This window comes from Lampetra planeri, chromosome 63 (assembly GCF_965212315.1).
Source record: "Lampetra planeri chromosome 63, kcLamPlan1.2.h2, whole genome shotgun sequence".
In the NCBI taxonomy this organism is placed as follows: Eukaryota; Metazoa; Chordata; class Hyperoartia; order Petromyzontiformes; family Petromyzontidae; genus Lampetra; species Lampetra planeri.
Genome location: NC_136169.1, coordinates 2,423,178 through 2,439,211, shown reverse-complemented (window position 1 = coordinate 2,439,211; position 16,034 = coordinate 2,423,178). Strand labels below are relative to the sequence as shown.

The window sequence follows — 16,034 nt, the reverse complement described above, 5'->3', positions numbered from 1 at the left end:
TTCCGCAAATATGGCCGACTGTGAGGGCGGGCACAAGCCGGCGTGAGTAGGTTAAACTTTGAGTTTTATAAGGGCACCACGGGGGTGACTAGCCCCTCCCCACCCAGCCCCACCCCTCCCACCCCCACCCATGATGACGACGATGATGACGACGATGATGACGACGATGATGACGACGATGATGACGACGATGACGACGATGACGACTATGATGATGACGATGACGATGACGACGACGATGACAATGATGATGACGACGACGACAATGACGACGACGATGATGATGACTAGGATGATGATGACAACGACGATGACGACGATGATGACGACGACGAAGACAATGACGACAATGACGACGATGACAATGATGATGACGATGATGACGACGATGATGACAACAGTGACGATGACGACGACGATGATGACTATGACGACGACGACAATGATGACGACGATGACGACGACGACGACATTGATGATGATGACTATGATAACTATGATGACGACGACGATGATGACAACAATGACGATGATGACGACGACGATGACGACGACAATGACAACGACTCACCGGCCAGGGGGGAGGGCAGGCGACTCATGTGTGATGTGAAGTAATCAAATCCCGGGGAAGAGGAAAGCGAAGAGGACGACTCGTAGCAGTAGGAGGTGTTGGTGCTGGTGGACGCAGCGTCGGAGCTCGTCTCGAACTGCACTCGCAGAGACCCACAGCACCCCCGCTCACACCCACAGCACCCCCGCTCACACCCACAGAGACACACACAGAGACACCCACAGAGACACCCACAGAGACACCCACAGAGACACCCAGAGACCCACAGCACCCCCGCTCACACCCACAGAGACACCCACAGAGACACCCACAGAAACACCCACAGAGACACCCACAGAGACCCACAGCACCCCCGCTCACACCCACAGAGACCCACAGAGACACCCACAGAGACACCCACAGAGACACCCACAGAAACACCCACAGAGACCCACAGCACCCCCGCTCACACCCACAGAGACCCACAGAGACACCCACAGAGACACCCACAGAAACACCCACAGAGACCCACAGCACCCCCGCTCACACCCACAGAGACCCACAGAGACACCCACAGAGACCCACAGAGACCCATAGAGACCCACAGAGACCCACAGAGACACTCACAGAAACCCACAGAGACACCCACAGAGACACCCACAGAAACCCACAGAGACCCACAGAGACCCACAGAGACACCCACAGAGACCCACAGAGACCCACAAAGACCCACAGCACCCCCGCTCACACCCACAGAGACACCCACAGAAACCCACAGAGACACCCACAGAGACACCCACAGAGACACCCACAGAGACACCCACAGACACCCACAGAGACCCACAGAGACCCACAGAGACCCAAAGAGACCCACAGAGACCCACAAAGACCCACAGCACCCCCACTCACACCCACAGAGACACCCACAGAAACCCACAGAGACACCCACAGAGACACCCACAGAGACCCACAGAGACCCATACAGAGACCCAGAGACCCACAGCACCCCCGCTCACACCCACAGAGACCCACAGAGACACCCACAGAGACCCACAGAGACCCACAGAGACCCACAGAGACCCATACTCACAGAGACCCACAGAGACACCCACAGAGACCCACAGCACTCCCACTCACACCCACAGAGACTCACAGAGACACCCACAGAGACCCATACTCACAGAGACCCACAGAGACCCACAGAGACCCACAGAGACCCATACTCACAGAGACCCACACTCCCACCCACAGAGACCCACAGAGACCCATACTCACAGAGACCCACAGAGACCCACAGAGACCCACAGAGACGCATACAGAGACCCATACTCACAGAGACCCACAGAGACCCACAGAGACACCCACAGAGACCCACAGAGACCCATACTCACAGATACCCACAGAGACCCATACTTACAGAGACCCACAGAGACCCACAGAGACACCCACAGAGACCCACAGAGACCCACAGAGACCCACAGAGACCCATAGAGACCCACAGAGACCCATAGAGACCCACAGAGACCCATACTCACAGAGACCCACAGAGACCCATACTCACAGAGACCCACAGAGACCCACAGAGACCCATAGAGACCCACAGAGACCCATACTCACAGAGACCCACAGAGACCCACAGAGACACCCACAGAGACCCACAGAGACCCATACTCACAGAGACCCACAGAGACCCATACTCACAGAGACCCACAGAGACCCACAGAGACACCCACAGAGACCCACAGAGACCCACAGAGACCCATAGAGACCCACAGAGACCCATACTCACAGAGACCCATACTCAGAGACCCATACAGAGACCCATACAAAGACCCACACTCACAGAGACCCACAGAGACCCATACTCAGAGACCCACAAAAACCCATACTCCTAGAGACTCACAGAGACCCACAGAGACCTATACAGAGACCCAGACTCATAGAGACCCATATTCAAAGAGACCCATACTAAGAGACCCACAGAGACCCATACTAAGAGACCCACAAAGACCCATACTCCTAGAGACTCCTAGAGACTCACAGAGACCCATACAGAGACCCATACTCAAAGAGACCCATACCAAGAGACCCACAGAGACCCATACTAAAACTAAACTAGTTTTATTGTACCAGGTAAGGCCCAGTGAGTTGTACAGCTCTGTTTTAGAATAGCTATACAGCCATGGTGACGAGATGTTAACTACCTCGCTTGGAATACAGGAGGTCGTGGGATTTGATCCCGTCCCCGACGCCTGCTGTGTATTTAGAGTTTCCGTGTCTCTCCCTCCACATTTAGAATCAACGTCACGCGTCCAGAGTGTTTGGCTCCTGCTGTAAATCCCCACGTCATGATGGTGACAATCCAATTCGTTGAGCTATCATTTGAAAAACAGAGCTAAGTAGCTCAGTGAGCCTTACCTGGTAAAATAAAAAGTTGTTTTGTTTAATCATTTAAAAACAAGCTTCTCCAATGCCTCCTTAGCAGAGGTCGCAACCGGGTACCCGATACCCGTACCCTACCCGATACCCGGCTACCCGTACCCGGCCGGGTACGGGTACGGATACCCGTTTGTGACCCTGGTGTGGCCGGGTACGGGGTACGGGTAGGCCGTGAGTCACTGGTGAGTCACCGTTTGTCACTCATTTTCCAACGTCTTGTCTCTTCTCACAATTCAAGATCCTAGAATCAACACACCCGCGCCTGCAACATGGCTTCATCCCAGTGGTCGCAATCGGGTACCCGATACCCGTACTCTACCCGATACCCGGCCGGGTACGGGTAGCCGGGTATCGGGTAGGGTACGGGTAAGGAATCAAAACCCGTTTGCGACCTCTGCTCCTTAGCTAAGAGGGGTGGAGATGTGAAGGCGGCACATTCCCCGCTTGTTTATTAGGTTGCGTTTCAATTGTGTGAGAATCTGAGTATTCATTTATCCTGGAGTAATCCAATGAGCTGTAAGCTTATCGTAAAAAAAAATAGCCGATCGTTTTCGCGTCCCATCCCCTAGCTGCCGCTCCTCGATTCGTCTCGAACAAAACCACGAGACCCAGATAGGTTGACGGTCCGAGATGACTGGCTGATGCACCACCTGTGCCCCCTACTGTGCCAATTTGCTGTACTTTAGCCACCCGGTGCTCCGCTCGTTGTTGTGAGCGTCGCTCCTCCACCCTCCATTGTTGTTGGAGGGCGACTGCCTCCAACTGCCCAGTAGCGTCCTTCACGAGCCTCCTCCACAGAGGCCGATCTTGACACCGCTGGTACCAGTCATCGGCAAGTCCACTCAGCTCCACGTCCTCCTGTACCACATCACTCCATCTCTTCTCTAGCCCGTGCCGCGCCCGTTTAGCCCCCTCGATCCGGCCGAACAAAAGCTGTTTAGGCACGCGGTAGCTGGGCATGCGGGCTACATGACCCAGCCAACGCAGCGGGTGTCAGGGACTCCGAAAGCACGAAGTACAACCCAGAGCCCAGGCCTACACACACACACACCCACCTTGATCTCCAGAGCGGGGCCTTCAGGCTTCACCCCGGCCTGCTTCTCGTAGAAGGCGTGCCCCTCGTAGTCGTGGTCCATGCGCCTGCGTTTCTCTGCGGCGGCGGAACGCGACGACAAAGGGCAGAGAGTACGATCACCCCCCCCCCCCCGTGTGTAGCCCACACAATGGCACCTATAAAGGCCGTCGGCACGGAGCCCGGCCGCCTTGGTCTCCCACGGCGCCGATGTTTTTACGCGCCGTGCCGGCTAGCCATTTAAGACTGAGTGGATCCAGGGGAGGACCCGCCACCACGTAGTTAAGTCGCCGAACTTTGGCTGCGAGCGGGAATCGAACTCGGGGTGTATGAGTCTGCAGTGATCCACTACCACTCCTCATAACCATGGCCTATACCACATTCACCACCACCACCACACCCACCACCGCACTCGCCACACCCACCGCCACTCACCAACACCATCACCACTCTCACCACCGTCACCACACTCACCGCCACCACTACCCATCACGACCACCGCACTCACTCTTTCCTCCTCCTCCTCCGTCGGCGCCGGTGCTGCCCGAGGAGCTTCCGGTGTCTTCCGGCAGCACGCGGTAGACCTTGTAGGGCTCGGGGATGTCGAGCTGGCTGCGCTGGGACACCTCCTGGAAGTCGGTGCTCTTGTTGAGGGCGCAGCGCAGACGAGTCTTCATGGCAGACGGCTCGGCCTGCTCCTTGATGCTGAACTTGCCCCGGTTCTGGGCCCATGCCTAGGCCGGTGGTGGCGGTGGCGGTAAACCGTCGTCATCGGCAAGAACGCACGCCGATGGGGAGAAGCGGCGACGGCAAACGGCGACAAATGGACGCGAACGCCAACAACAAAAAGTCCACGGCAACAACAAAAAGTCCACGGCAACAACAAAAAGTCCACGTCAACAACAAAAAGTCAACGGCAACAACAAAAAGTCCACGGCAACAACAAAAAGTCCACGGCAACAACAAAAAGTCCACGTCGAGCATTGACGGCAAGCGTCGACAAACGGACGCGAACGGCAACAACGCGCGCCGATGGCCAACGTAGCCAAACGTCGATGGCAAACCATCAGCAACAGGTGTCGACAAATGAATACAAACGTCAACGGCGGCAACAGCAAACGTAAACATCCACAAACGTCAACAGTGACAGCGGAAAATGTCATAAACGTCAACACACGAACTGCAAGCGTCGACAACCAGGCTCATAGGAGGTGCGAGGGAAGGACAACAAACTAAACACAACAATAAGCAGCAGTTCGAAAGAAATGGGTCTCTGTGTGAGTCTATGGGTCTCTGTGCGAGTCTATGGGTCTCTGTGTGAGTCTATGGGTCTCTGTGTGAGTCTATGGGTCTCTGTGCGAGTCTATGGGTCTCTGTGTGAGTCTATGGGTCTTTGTGTGAGTCTATGGGTCTCTGTGCGAGTCTATGGGTCTCTGTGTGAGTCTATGGGTCTCTGTGTGAATCTATGGGTCTCTGTGTGAGTCTATGGGTCTCTGTGTGAGTGTATGGGTCTCTATGTGAGTCTATGGGTCTCTGTGTGAGTCTATGGGCCTCTGTGTGAGTCTATGGGTCTCTGTTTGAGTCTATGGGTCTCTGTGTGAGTCTATGGGTCTCTGTGTGAGTCTACGAGTCTCTGTGTGAGTCTATGGGTCTCTGTGTGAGTCTATGGGCCTCTGCGTGAGTCTATGGGTCTCTGTGTGAGTCTATGGGTCTCTGTGCGATGAGTCTATGAGTCTCTGTGTGAGTCTATGGGTCTCTGTGTGAGTCTATGGGTCTCTGTGTGAGTCTATGGGTCTCTGTGTGAGTCTATGGGCCTCTGTGTGAGTCTATGGGTCTCTGTGTGAGTCATGGGTCTCTGTGCGAGTCTATGGGTCTCTGTGTGAGTCTATGGGTCTCTGTGTGAGTCTATGGGTCTCTGTGTGAGTCTATGGGTCTCTGTGTGAGTCTACGGGTCTCTGTGTGAGTCTATGGGTCTCTGTGTGAGTCTATGGGTCTCTGTGTGAGTCTATCTTTCTCTGTGTGAGTCTATGGGTCTCTGTGTGAGTCTATGGGTCTCTGTGTGAGTCTATGGGTCTCTCTGCGAGTCTGTGGCTCTCTGTGCGAGTCTATGGGTCTCTGTGTGAGTCTATGGGTCTCTGTGCGAGCCTATGGGTCTCTGTGTGAGTCTATGGGTCTCTGTGTGAGTCTATGTGTCTCTGTGTGAGTCTATCTGTCTCTGTGTGAGTCTATGGGTCTCTGTGTGAGTCTATGGGTCTCTGTGTGAGTCTATGGGTCTCTGTGTGAGTCTATGTGTCTCTGTGTGAGTCTATGGGTCTCTGTGTGAGTCTATGGGTCTCTGTGTGAGTCTATGGGTCTCTGTGTGAGTCTATGGGTCTCTGTGTGAGTCTGTGGGTCTCTATGTGAGTCTCTGTATGCATGTTGAACTCTTTCGTACCATACGTAGCCTACCGTGCTAATCGGAGGTGCCGGGAGTGGAAGGGGGGTGAGGACAACGAACTAAACACAACACGAAGCAGTTCGAAAGAAACGAGTTTGTCAATCCTAGACGACAATTTTAAAGTGCCATAGCTCCCAGCGGGAAAGGAAGAGCTTTCCATTCTAGATTTGAAGCTTTCGTGACTGCAAGGATTCATACTCTTAGGTTTTTCCGGTAAAGTCACGTAGGCAAAAAATAAATAAATAGATAGTAATATAAATAATAGAAGAAATAAGATAAATAAAATATGCATTATTATTATTATTTTATTTCTATTATTTCTTCTATAATTTTTTTTACTTGACTTTACCGAAAAAACCTAAGAGTAAGAGCCAGAGGTCGCAACCGGGTACCCGATACCCGTACCCTACCCGATACCTGGCTACCCGTACCCGGCCGGGTACAGGTACGGGTACGGGTACCCATTTGCGACCCTGGTGCGGCCGGGTACGGGTACGGGTAAGGAATCAAAACCCGTTTGCGACCTCTGGTAAGAGCAATCCAGCGGGAAAGGGAGAGCTTTCCAGACGGCCGCCGAGGAAGTTTGGGCGTGCGCAGCGAACCCTGAAGATGGCGCCGTGCATCCCCCGCGAGTAGTCGTGTTTGGCCGCGTGCTTCCAGGGGATGCGGAACGTGGCCTTGCTGTCGTCCTCCCAGCAGAGGCCCGGGTAGAGGCCGCTCTCGATCTGCTCCAGCAGCCAGGGCCTCAGGCGAGCCTTGCTGTGCGCGACGTCTGCGGCGGCAGCAGCAGCAGCAGGAGGAGAAGCAGGAGCAGCAGCAGGAGTAGTAGCAGCAGCAGCAGCAGCAGGAGGAGAAGCAGGAGCAGCAGCAGCAGCAGTAGCAGCAGCAGCAGCAGCAGGAGGAGAAGCAGGAGCAGCAGCAGCAGCAGTAGCAGCAGCAGCAGCAGCAGCAGGAGGAGAAGCAGGAGCAGCAGCAGCAGCAGTAGCAGCAGCAGCAGCAGCAGCAGCAGCAGGAGGAGAAGCAGGAGCAGCAGCAGCAGCAGCAGCAAGAGGAGAAGCAGCAGCAGCAGTAGCAGCAGCAGCAGCAGCAGCAAGAGGAGAAGCAGCAGCAGCAGCAGCAGTAGTAGCAGCAGCAGTAGCAGCAGCAGGAGCAGCAGCAGCAGTAGTAGCAGCAGCAGTAGTAGAAGTAGCAGCAGCAGCAGGAGCAGCAGCAGTAGCAGCAGCAGGAGGTGGAGGCAAAGGTGGAATCATCATCGTTATCCACGGAGTTGCCTGCGTCGTCAAGAAAACGAAACGACTAAAACCATTTTTGTTTTACTTTACCGGGTAAGGACCCCCCCTCTCATTCAGAAGCGACTTCTTCATCACAGATGATAGCATCCCAACGAAAGTGACGGATCATCATCGATCGTGCGAAAATTTAGAGCAGCCAAATTGCAAGACTCGAAACGAAAGCGTTGATGCCGATTTCGAATGCGGAGGGGGGAGACCGGAGAAAATCCGAGCGACCACGGGGAGAGAGAAACACGCAAACTCCAAAGAAACTGAGATACATTTCCACATAATGAGCAACTTCGTTAACACACTAACACTATACACCTCACTATACACTACTATACACTACACTATACACTAGACTATACACTACACACTACTATATACTACTATACACTACACTATACACTACACTACTATACACTACACTATACACTACACTACCATACACTACACTATACACTACACTACTATACACTACACTATACACTACACTACTATACACTACACTATACACCAGAGGTGTGGACTCGAGTCATGTGACTTGGACTCGAGTCAGACTCGAGTCATGAATTTGATGACTTGCGACTCGACTTGGACTTGCATAACAATGACTTTGTCCCACCTCTGCTATACACTACACTACACACTAGTGCTGTACTAGTGACGAATTGGCCACGTTCTGTTTACGTGACACAACCCTTACTAGTTGGCTGTGTCGGGTGGTAGCGGGTTTAACGACACATTCATATATTTACGCGATCAACCAAACAAAACCTCTATTATGGATGTTTCAAGTTTGTTTACTCTACGAAATTGGCATCAACATACAAATAGACAAACACAAATACATCCTAATTGCGGGGTAGGAGGGGGGATCAGGGGGAGTTGAGTTTAGACTGCGATGACTGGCAGATGGCACCACGCGTGTGCCCCCACGACCACCACCAACACCACCAACTCCACCACCAACTCCACCACCACGACCACCACCACCACCCACTCCACCACCAACTCCACCACCACCAACTCCTCCACAACTGCCGCACGGCGAAGTTGTTGTGGCAGTCAAAGCCTCACGAAAACACATTGTCCTGCTGCGGAGGGAGCTGGTAGGAACGTTGGGTTGCTCGGTCAATGGCCTGCAGGGTCAACGGCGGCGTGGTGTATTCCGCAAATATGGCCGACTGTGAGGGCGGGCACAAGCCGGCGTGAGTAGGTTAAACGTTGAGTTTTATAAGGGCACCACGGGGTGACCAGCCCCTCTCCACCCAGCCCCACCCTACCCACCCAGCCCCTCCCCACCCTCCCCTCCCCACCCAGCCCCACCCCTCCCACCCGCCACCCAGCCCCACCCTCCCCTCCCCACCCAGCCCCACCCTCCCCACCCAGCCCCTCCCTCCACACCCAGCCCCTCCCCACCCTCCCCACCCAGCCCCTCCCCACCCCCTCCCTGCACGACGGACGGACACAATAATCCCCTGTGGGCTGGTGTAACCAGGAGGTTCCTACCAGTATTCAACGAAAGCAAATCTCGAGCCGCCGTCGGCAGTCTAAGCGGAGCCGGCCGTGCCGCCGGATTTTGTGTTTTTTTTATTTTATTTTTGTCGCTTCTCTGAGCCCAGGTGGAATGTTGCGAGCGAGAGCGCCTGCCAAGGGCGCAGCCCCTGCAAGTGCCGACTTCGTCGCACTGCTATCAGAGGTGGGGGGGGGGGGCCTTTAAGGGGGGGGGGGGGGGCCTTGGCTCTCAGTCTCTCACTTCACCACCCCCCAAAAAAAAGACAAAGACAAAGATTACCATACCACCCGTATAGCCTTCACAGACTGTTGGGGCAAGTGCTGTTAGCGAGCAGCAGCACCCTGTGAAGGCCGGGGGGGGTGAGTGGGGGGTCGGTGGGACTGGGGGGGGTGAGTGGGGGGTGGGGGGAGGGGTGAGTGGGGGGTGGGGTTTACACGCTTTTTATGAACTCACTGTCTGTTGTATCCTCAAATCTTGTAACTCAATTTGAACCCACTTCCCAATATGGTATCGACTGCAAACTTGGTATACTTATGTCATACTGTTGAGAGTACTATATTATATCATTAAAAAAAAGTTAAATATTTTTTATCGATCTTTTTTATACGTTATGTTTCGGCTTGGGTCTAATTGTCCACGCTCAACTCACGTTGGCTGTAAATCACCACAGTTCCTTACGCTATGGCAAGCCTCGGGGCCACTTCCTGGGGTCGTGGAGTTCTGCCATTACTAGTACGGTACATTTCATTAAAGCGTGTCTTTTAAAAAGTATTTTTAAATATTACGACTTCTTGTGTGTGCGTTGTTATTTGCTGCTGGAACTTTCTGACCCTGTGCCCCCTTTCGCGGGACCATCTGCGAGAGAGAGCACTTTATAGCTCATCGGATTTCCTAAATAAATATTCTGATTCTGGAACGGGCACAAGCCACGTCCCTTGTCCCCCCCCCCCCCCCCCGGGAGACGGATCGATTTATTTCGGGGCGATCCTTTTATTGATACCCCACTAAAATAAACCGTTCACAATTTTGCTTATTTCACCAGCTAAGGCCCACTAAGTTATTGGCTTCTTCTTTTTTCAGAAGCAACAAACGCCGTTCACCACCTTAGTGGTGGTGACGTCAACACGGCACTTGTGCCAGGCTAGGTGCACTTTGAGGCCACTTGGAGTGGTCAAAGGCTGGCACGTCACGGGCACACCCATGTGTTGACTGACTGACTGAGATCACTTGTGCCACCACTGATCCAACTCGCTGTTTTATCCGTCCGGCGCTCCGCTCGTTGTTGTGAGCGTGACTCCTCTGCCCTCTGTTGTTGCTGGAGGGCGACTGCCTCCAACTGCCCAGCAGCGTCCTTCACGAGCCTCCTCCTCCACAGAGGGCGACCTTTACACCGCTGATACCGATTATCAGCAAGTCCACTCAGCTCCACGTCCTCCTGCTCCTCATAGGCCCATCCCCTCTCTAGCCCATACTGTGCCCGTTTAGCCCCCTCTATCCGGCCAAACAGAAGATGCTTGGGCATGCGGTGGCTGGGCACCCCTTGATATACACAAACACGAGTGCACCCACACACTCACCTGTACACACACTCACCTGTACACACATACACCCACACTCACCTGTACACACACTCACCTGTACACACACTCACCTGTACACTCACACACTCACCTGTACACGCACACACTCACCTGTACACACAAACACGCGTACACCAATACACTCACCGACACACTCGCCTGTACACACACTCACCTGTACACACATACACGTACACCCACACACTCACCTGTAACACACACTCACATGTGCACACATACGCGTACACCCACACACTCACCTGTAACACACACTCACATGTGCACACATACGCGTACACCCACACACTCACCTGTAACACACACTCACATGTGCACACATACGCGTACACCCACACACTCACCTGTAACACACACCTGTACACTCACACACTCACCTGCACACACAAACACGCGTACACCAATACACTCACCGACACACTCACCTGTACACACACACGCATACACCCACACTCACCTGTACACACACTCACCTGTACACACACTCACCTGTACACACAAACACGAATGCACCTCCACACTCACCTGTACACACACTCACCTGTACACACACTCACCTGTACACACAAACACGCGTACACCAATACACTCACCGACACACTCACCTGTACACACACTCACCTGTACACACACTCACCTGTACACACACTCACCTGTACGCACAAACACGAATGCACCTCCACACTCACCTGTACACACACTCACCTGTACACACACTCACCTGTACACACAAACACGCGTACACCAATACACTCACCGACACACTCACCTGTACACACACTCACCTGTACACACACTCACCTGTACACACACTCACCTGTACTCACACTCACCTGTGCACACATACGCGTACAACCCACACATTCGCCTGCACACACACACACACACCTGTACGTACACACGCGTGTACACCCACACACTCGCCAACATTCCACAACAAAGCCAGATTTGCTTGAACCAACAGCTGGCTTAAAGCCCGGCGCTCTCGACAAAGGCCATCTCTCTCTCTCTCTTGAAGATGTCGGTCTTAAGTTGGACAGGGGAGGAGGGGGGTGGAGGCAATGAGTTACATAACATAACACGAAAGAATGACATAACACCAAAGAAGTTTTGAGCGCCCTTGGGAGAAGTTGTGTGAGTGACGAACGTACGATCGAGTTGGACCGCCTTGCAAGCCAGGGGATGTTCACCTTCCCTGCGCCCTGCACCCCATTCGGGGATTCTCGTGCCCTGAACCCCCACGTGAGTGTGTGGGGGTTCAGGCGATGTGAGTGTGTGGGGGTTGAGGTCACGTGGTGGGAGTTCAGGTCACGTATAGGGGTTCAGATCACGTGTAGGGGTTGAGGTCACGTGTTGGGGGTTCAGGTCACGTGTTGGGGGTTCAGGTCACGTGTTGGGGGTTCAGGTCACGTGAGTGAGTGGGGGTTCAGGTCACGTGATGGGGGTTCAGGTCACGTGATGGGGGTTCAGGTCACGTGAGTGAGTGGGGGTTCAGGTCACGTGATGGGGGTTCAGGTCCCGTGTTGGGGGTTCAGGTCACGTGAGTGAGTGGGGGTTCAGGTCACGTGATGGGGGTTCAGGTCACGTGATGGGGGTTCAGGTCACGTGAGTGAGTGGGGGTTCAGGTCACGTGATGGGGGTTCAGGTCACGTGTTGGGGGTTCAGGTTCAGGTCAAGTGGTGGGGGTTCTGGTCACGTGTTGGGGGTTCAGGTAACGTGAGTGAGTGGGGGTTCAGGTCACGTGACGGTTCAGATAATCGTCACTGTGGTGTTGGCCGTGAGCGGGAATCGAACCCGGGTCACCGGGTTCGTAGCGCAGCGTAGCGCTAACCACTACACCACCGCTCCCCACCCATACAACCACACATATCTATACATACAACAACAACCGCCATTCGCCACTAAGTGGCGGTGACGTCACCACGACGCTTGTGCCAGGCCATGTGCACCTTGAGGCCACGTGAAGTGTCGAACGCCCGCTGGCAGGAGGTCACGGGGCAGACCCAGTTGCCACGGGTCGACTGACTGAGATGACCGAGATGACTGGCTGATGCACCACCTGTGCCCCCTACTGTACCAACTTGCTGTGCTTTAGCCACCCGGCGCTCCCCTCGTTGTTGTGAGCGTCGCTCCTCCGACCTCTGTTGTTGTTGGAGGGCGACTGCCTCCAACTGCCCAGTAGCGTCCTTCACGAGCCTCCTCCACAGAGGCCGATCTTGACACCGCTGGTACCAGTCATCGGCAAGTCCACTCAGCTCCACGTCCTCCTGCACTACATCACTCCATCTCTTCTCTAGTCCGTGCCGCGCCCGTTTAGCCCCCTCGATCCGGCCGAACAAAAGCTGTTTAGGCATGCGGTGGCTGGGCATGCGGGCTACATGACCCAGCATACACACCCCCCGATACACACAAACCCACATGCCCCTATACACACGGACACTTCTATGACCAGGCCCACGCCCATCACTGTATACCGTCACTTCAATTCACTCACTTCCTTCACTACACTCTCACATTCACTTGTTAACACACACACACACACTCACATTCACTTGTTAACACACACACACACACTCACATTCACTTGTTAACACACACACTCACATTCACTTAACACACACTCACAGGTACACACACTCACATGTACGCACACGAACAAAGATTTCCCCCTGACAACCTGTAACAGACTGTGGGGGCAAGTGCTGTGAGTGAGCACCTATGAAGGCCGGAACAGCACACGAGGGGGTGGGTGGCAAACACCACGCCCGACCGCCTTTGTCTCCCCAGTGGCGATGTTTACACATAGCACCAGGTACTCATTTGAGGCTGAGTCGACCTAGGGGAGGAGGCCCAGGACCGGTTCAGATAATCGTCACCGGTGTTGCCCTATGAATCTGGTGAACCCGGGTCACCAGATTCATAGGGCAGTGCTCACACTCACCTGTACACACACTCACCTGTACTCACACACACCTGTACACACTCACCTGTACTCACACACACCTGTACACACACTCACCTGTACTCACACTCACCTGTACACACACTCACCCGTACACACACTCACCTTTACACACTCACCTGTACTCACACTCACCTGTACACACACTCACCTGTACACACTCACCTGTACTCACACACACTTGTACACACACTCACCTGTACTCACACACACCTGTACTCACACTCACCTGTACTCACACACACCTGTACACACACTCACCTGTACACACACTCACCTGTACTCACACACACCTGTACACACTCACCTGTACTCACACACACCTGTACACACACTCACCTGTACACACACACACCTGTACACACACTCACCTGTACTCACACACACCTGTACACACACTCACCTGTACACACTCACCTGTACTCACACACACTTGTACACACACTCACCTGTACTCACACACACCTGTACTCACTCACCTGTACTCACACACACCTGTACACACACTCACCTGTACACACACTCACCTGTACTCACACACACCTGTACACACTCACCTGTACTCACACACACCTGTACACACACTCACCTGTACACACACTCACCTGTACACACACTCACCTGTACTCACACACACACCTGTACACACACTCACCTGTACACACTCACCTGTACTCACACACACTTGTACACACACTCACCTGTACTCACACACACCTGTACACACACTCACCTGTACTCCCACACACCTGTACACACACTCACCTGTACACACACTCACCTGTACTCACGCTCACCTGTACTCACACTCACCTGTACACACACTCACCTGTACTCACACTCACCTGTACACACACTCACCTGTACTCACACTCACCTGTACACACACTCACCTGCACACACACTCACCTGCACACACACTCACCTGTACACTCACCTGTACTCACACTCACCTGTACTCACACTCACCTGTACACACACTCACCTGTACACATACACCTGTACACACACCTGTACACATTCACCCGTACTCACACTCACCCGTACTCACACTCATCCGTACACACACTCATCTGTAAACTCACCTGTACACTCACCTGTACTCACACTCACCTGTACACACACTCACCTGTACACACACTCACCTTTACACACACTCACCTTTACACACTCACACCTGCACTCACACTCACACCTGTACACACACTCACCTGTACACACACTCACCTGTACACATTCACCCATACTCACCTGTACTCACACTCACCTGTACACTCACCTGTACACACACTCACCTGTACACACACTCACCTTTACACACTCACCTGTACACACACTCACCTGTACACACACTCGCCTGTACACACACTCACCCGTACACACACTCACCCGTACACACACACACCTGTACACACACTCACCTTTACACACTCACACCTGTACACACACTCACCTTTACACACTCACCTGTACACACTCACCTGTACACACACTCGCCTGTACACACACTCACCCGTACACACACTCACCCGTACACACACACACCTGTACACACACTCACCTTTACACACTCACACCTGTACACACACTCACCTTTACACACTCACACCTGTACACACACTCACCTTTACACACTCACCTGTACACACACTCACCTGTACACACACTCGCCTGTACACACACTCACCCGTACACACACACACCTGTACTCACACTCACCTGTACACACACTCACCTGTACTCACACACACACCTGTACACACACTCACCTGTACACACTCACCTGTACTCACACACACTTGTACACACACTCACCTGTACTCACACACACCTGTACACACACTCACCTGTACTCCCACACACCTGTACACACACTCACCTGTACACACTCACCTGTACTCACGCTCACCTGTACTCACACTCACCTGTACACACACTCACCTGTACTCACACTCACCTGTACACACACTCACCTGTACTCACACTCACCTGTACACACACTCACCTGCACACACACTCACCTGCACACACACTCACCTGTACACTCACCTGTACTCACACTCACCCGTACACACACTCACCTGTACACACACTCACCTGTACACACACTCACCTGTACACTCACCTGTACTCACACTCACCTGTACTCACACTCACCTGCACACACACTCACCTGCACACAC

General features: G+C 53.5%; 1 protein-coding gene across 1 annotated transcript in view; it reads right to left on the bottom strand.

Moving 5' to 3' along the window:
• The window catches only part of LOC144736887 (uncharacterized), a 31,893-nt gene that overhangs the window by 9,064 nt on the left and 6,795 nt on the right, over window positions 1-16,034 (bottom strand). The window contains exons 2-5 of the mRNA XM_078619551.1: window positions 7,101-7,270; window positions 4,570-4,795; window positions 4,045-4,139; window positions 572-707 (exon numbers count right to left, since the gene is read on the bottom strand). Coding sequence (XP_078475677.1) covers window positions 572-707; window positions 4,045-4,139; window positions 4,570-4,795; window positions 7,101-7,121 — 478 coding nt within the window. The 5' untranslated portion in view covers window positions 7,122-7,270. The remainder of the gene's footprint in view (window positions 1-571; window positions 708-4,044; window positions 4,140-4,569; window positions 4,796-7,100; window positions 7,271-16,034) is intronic.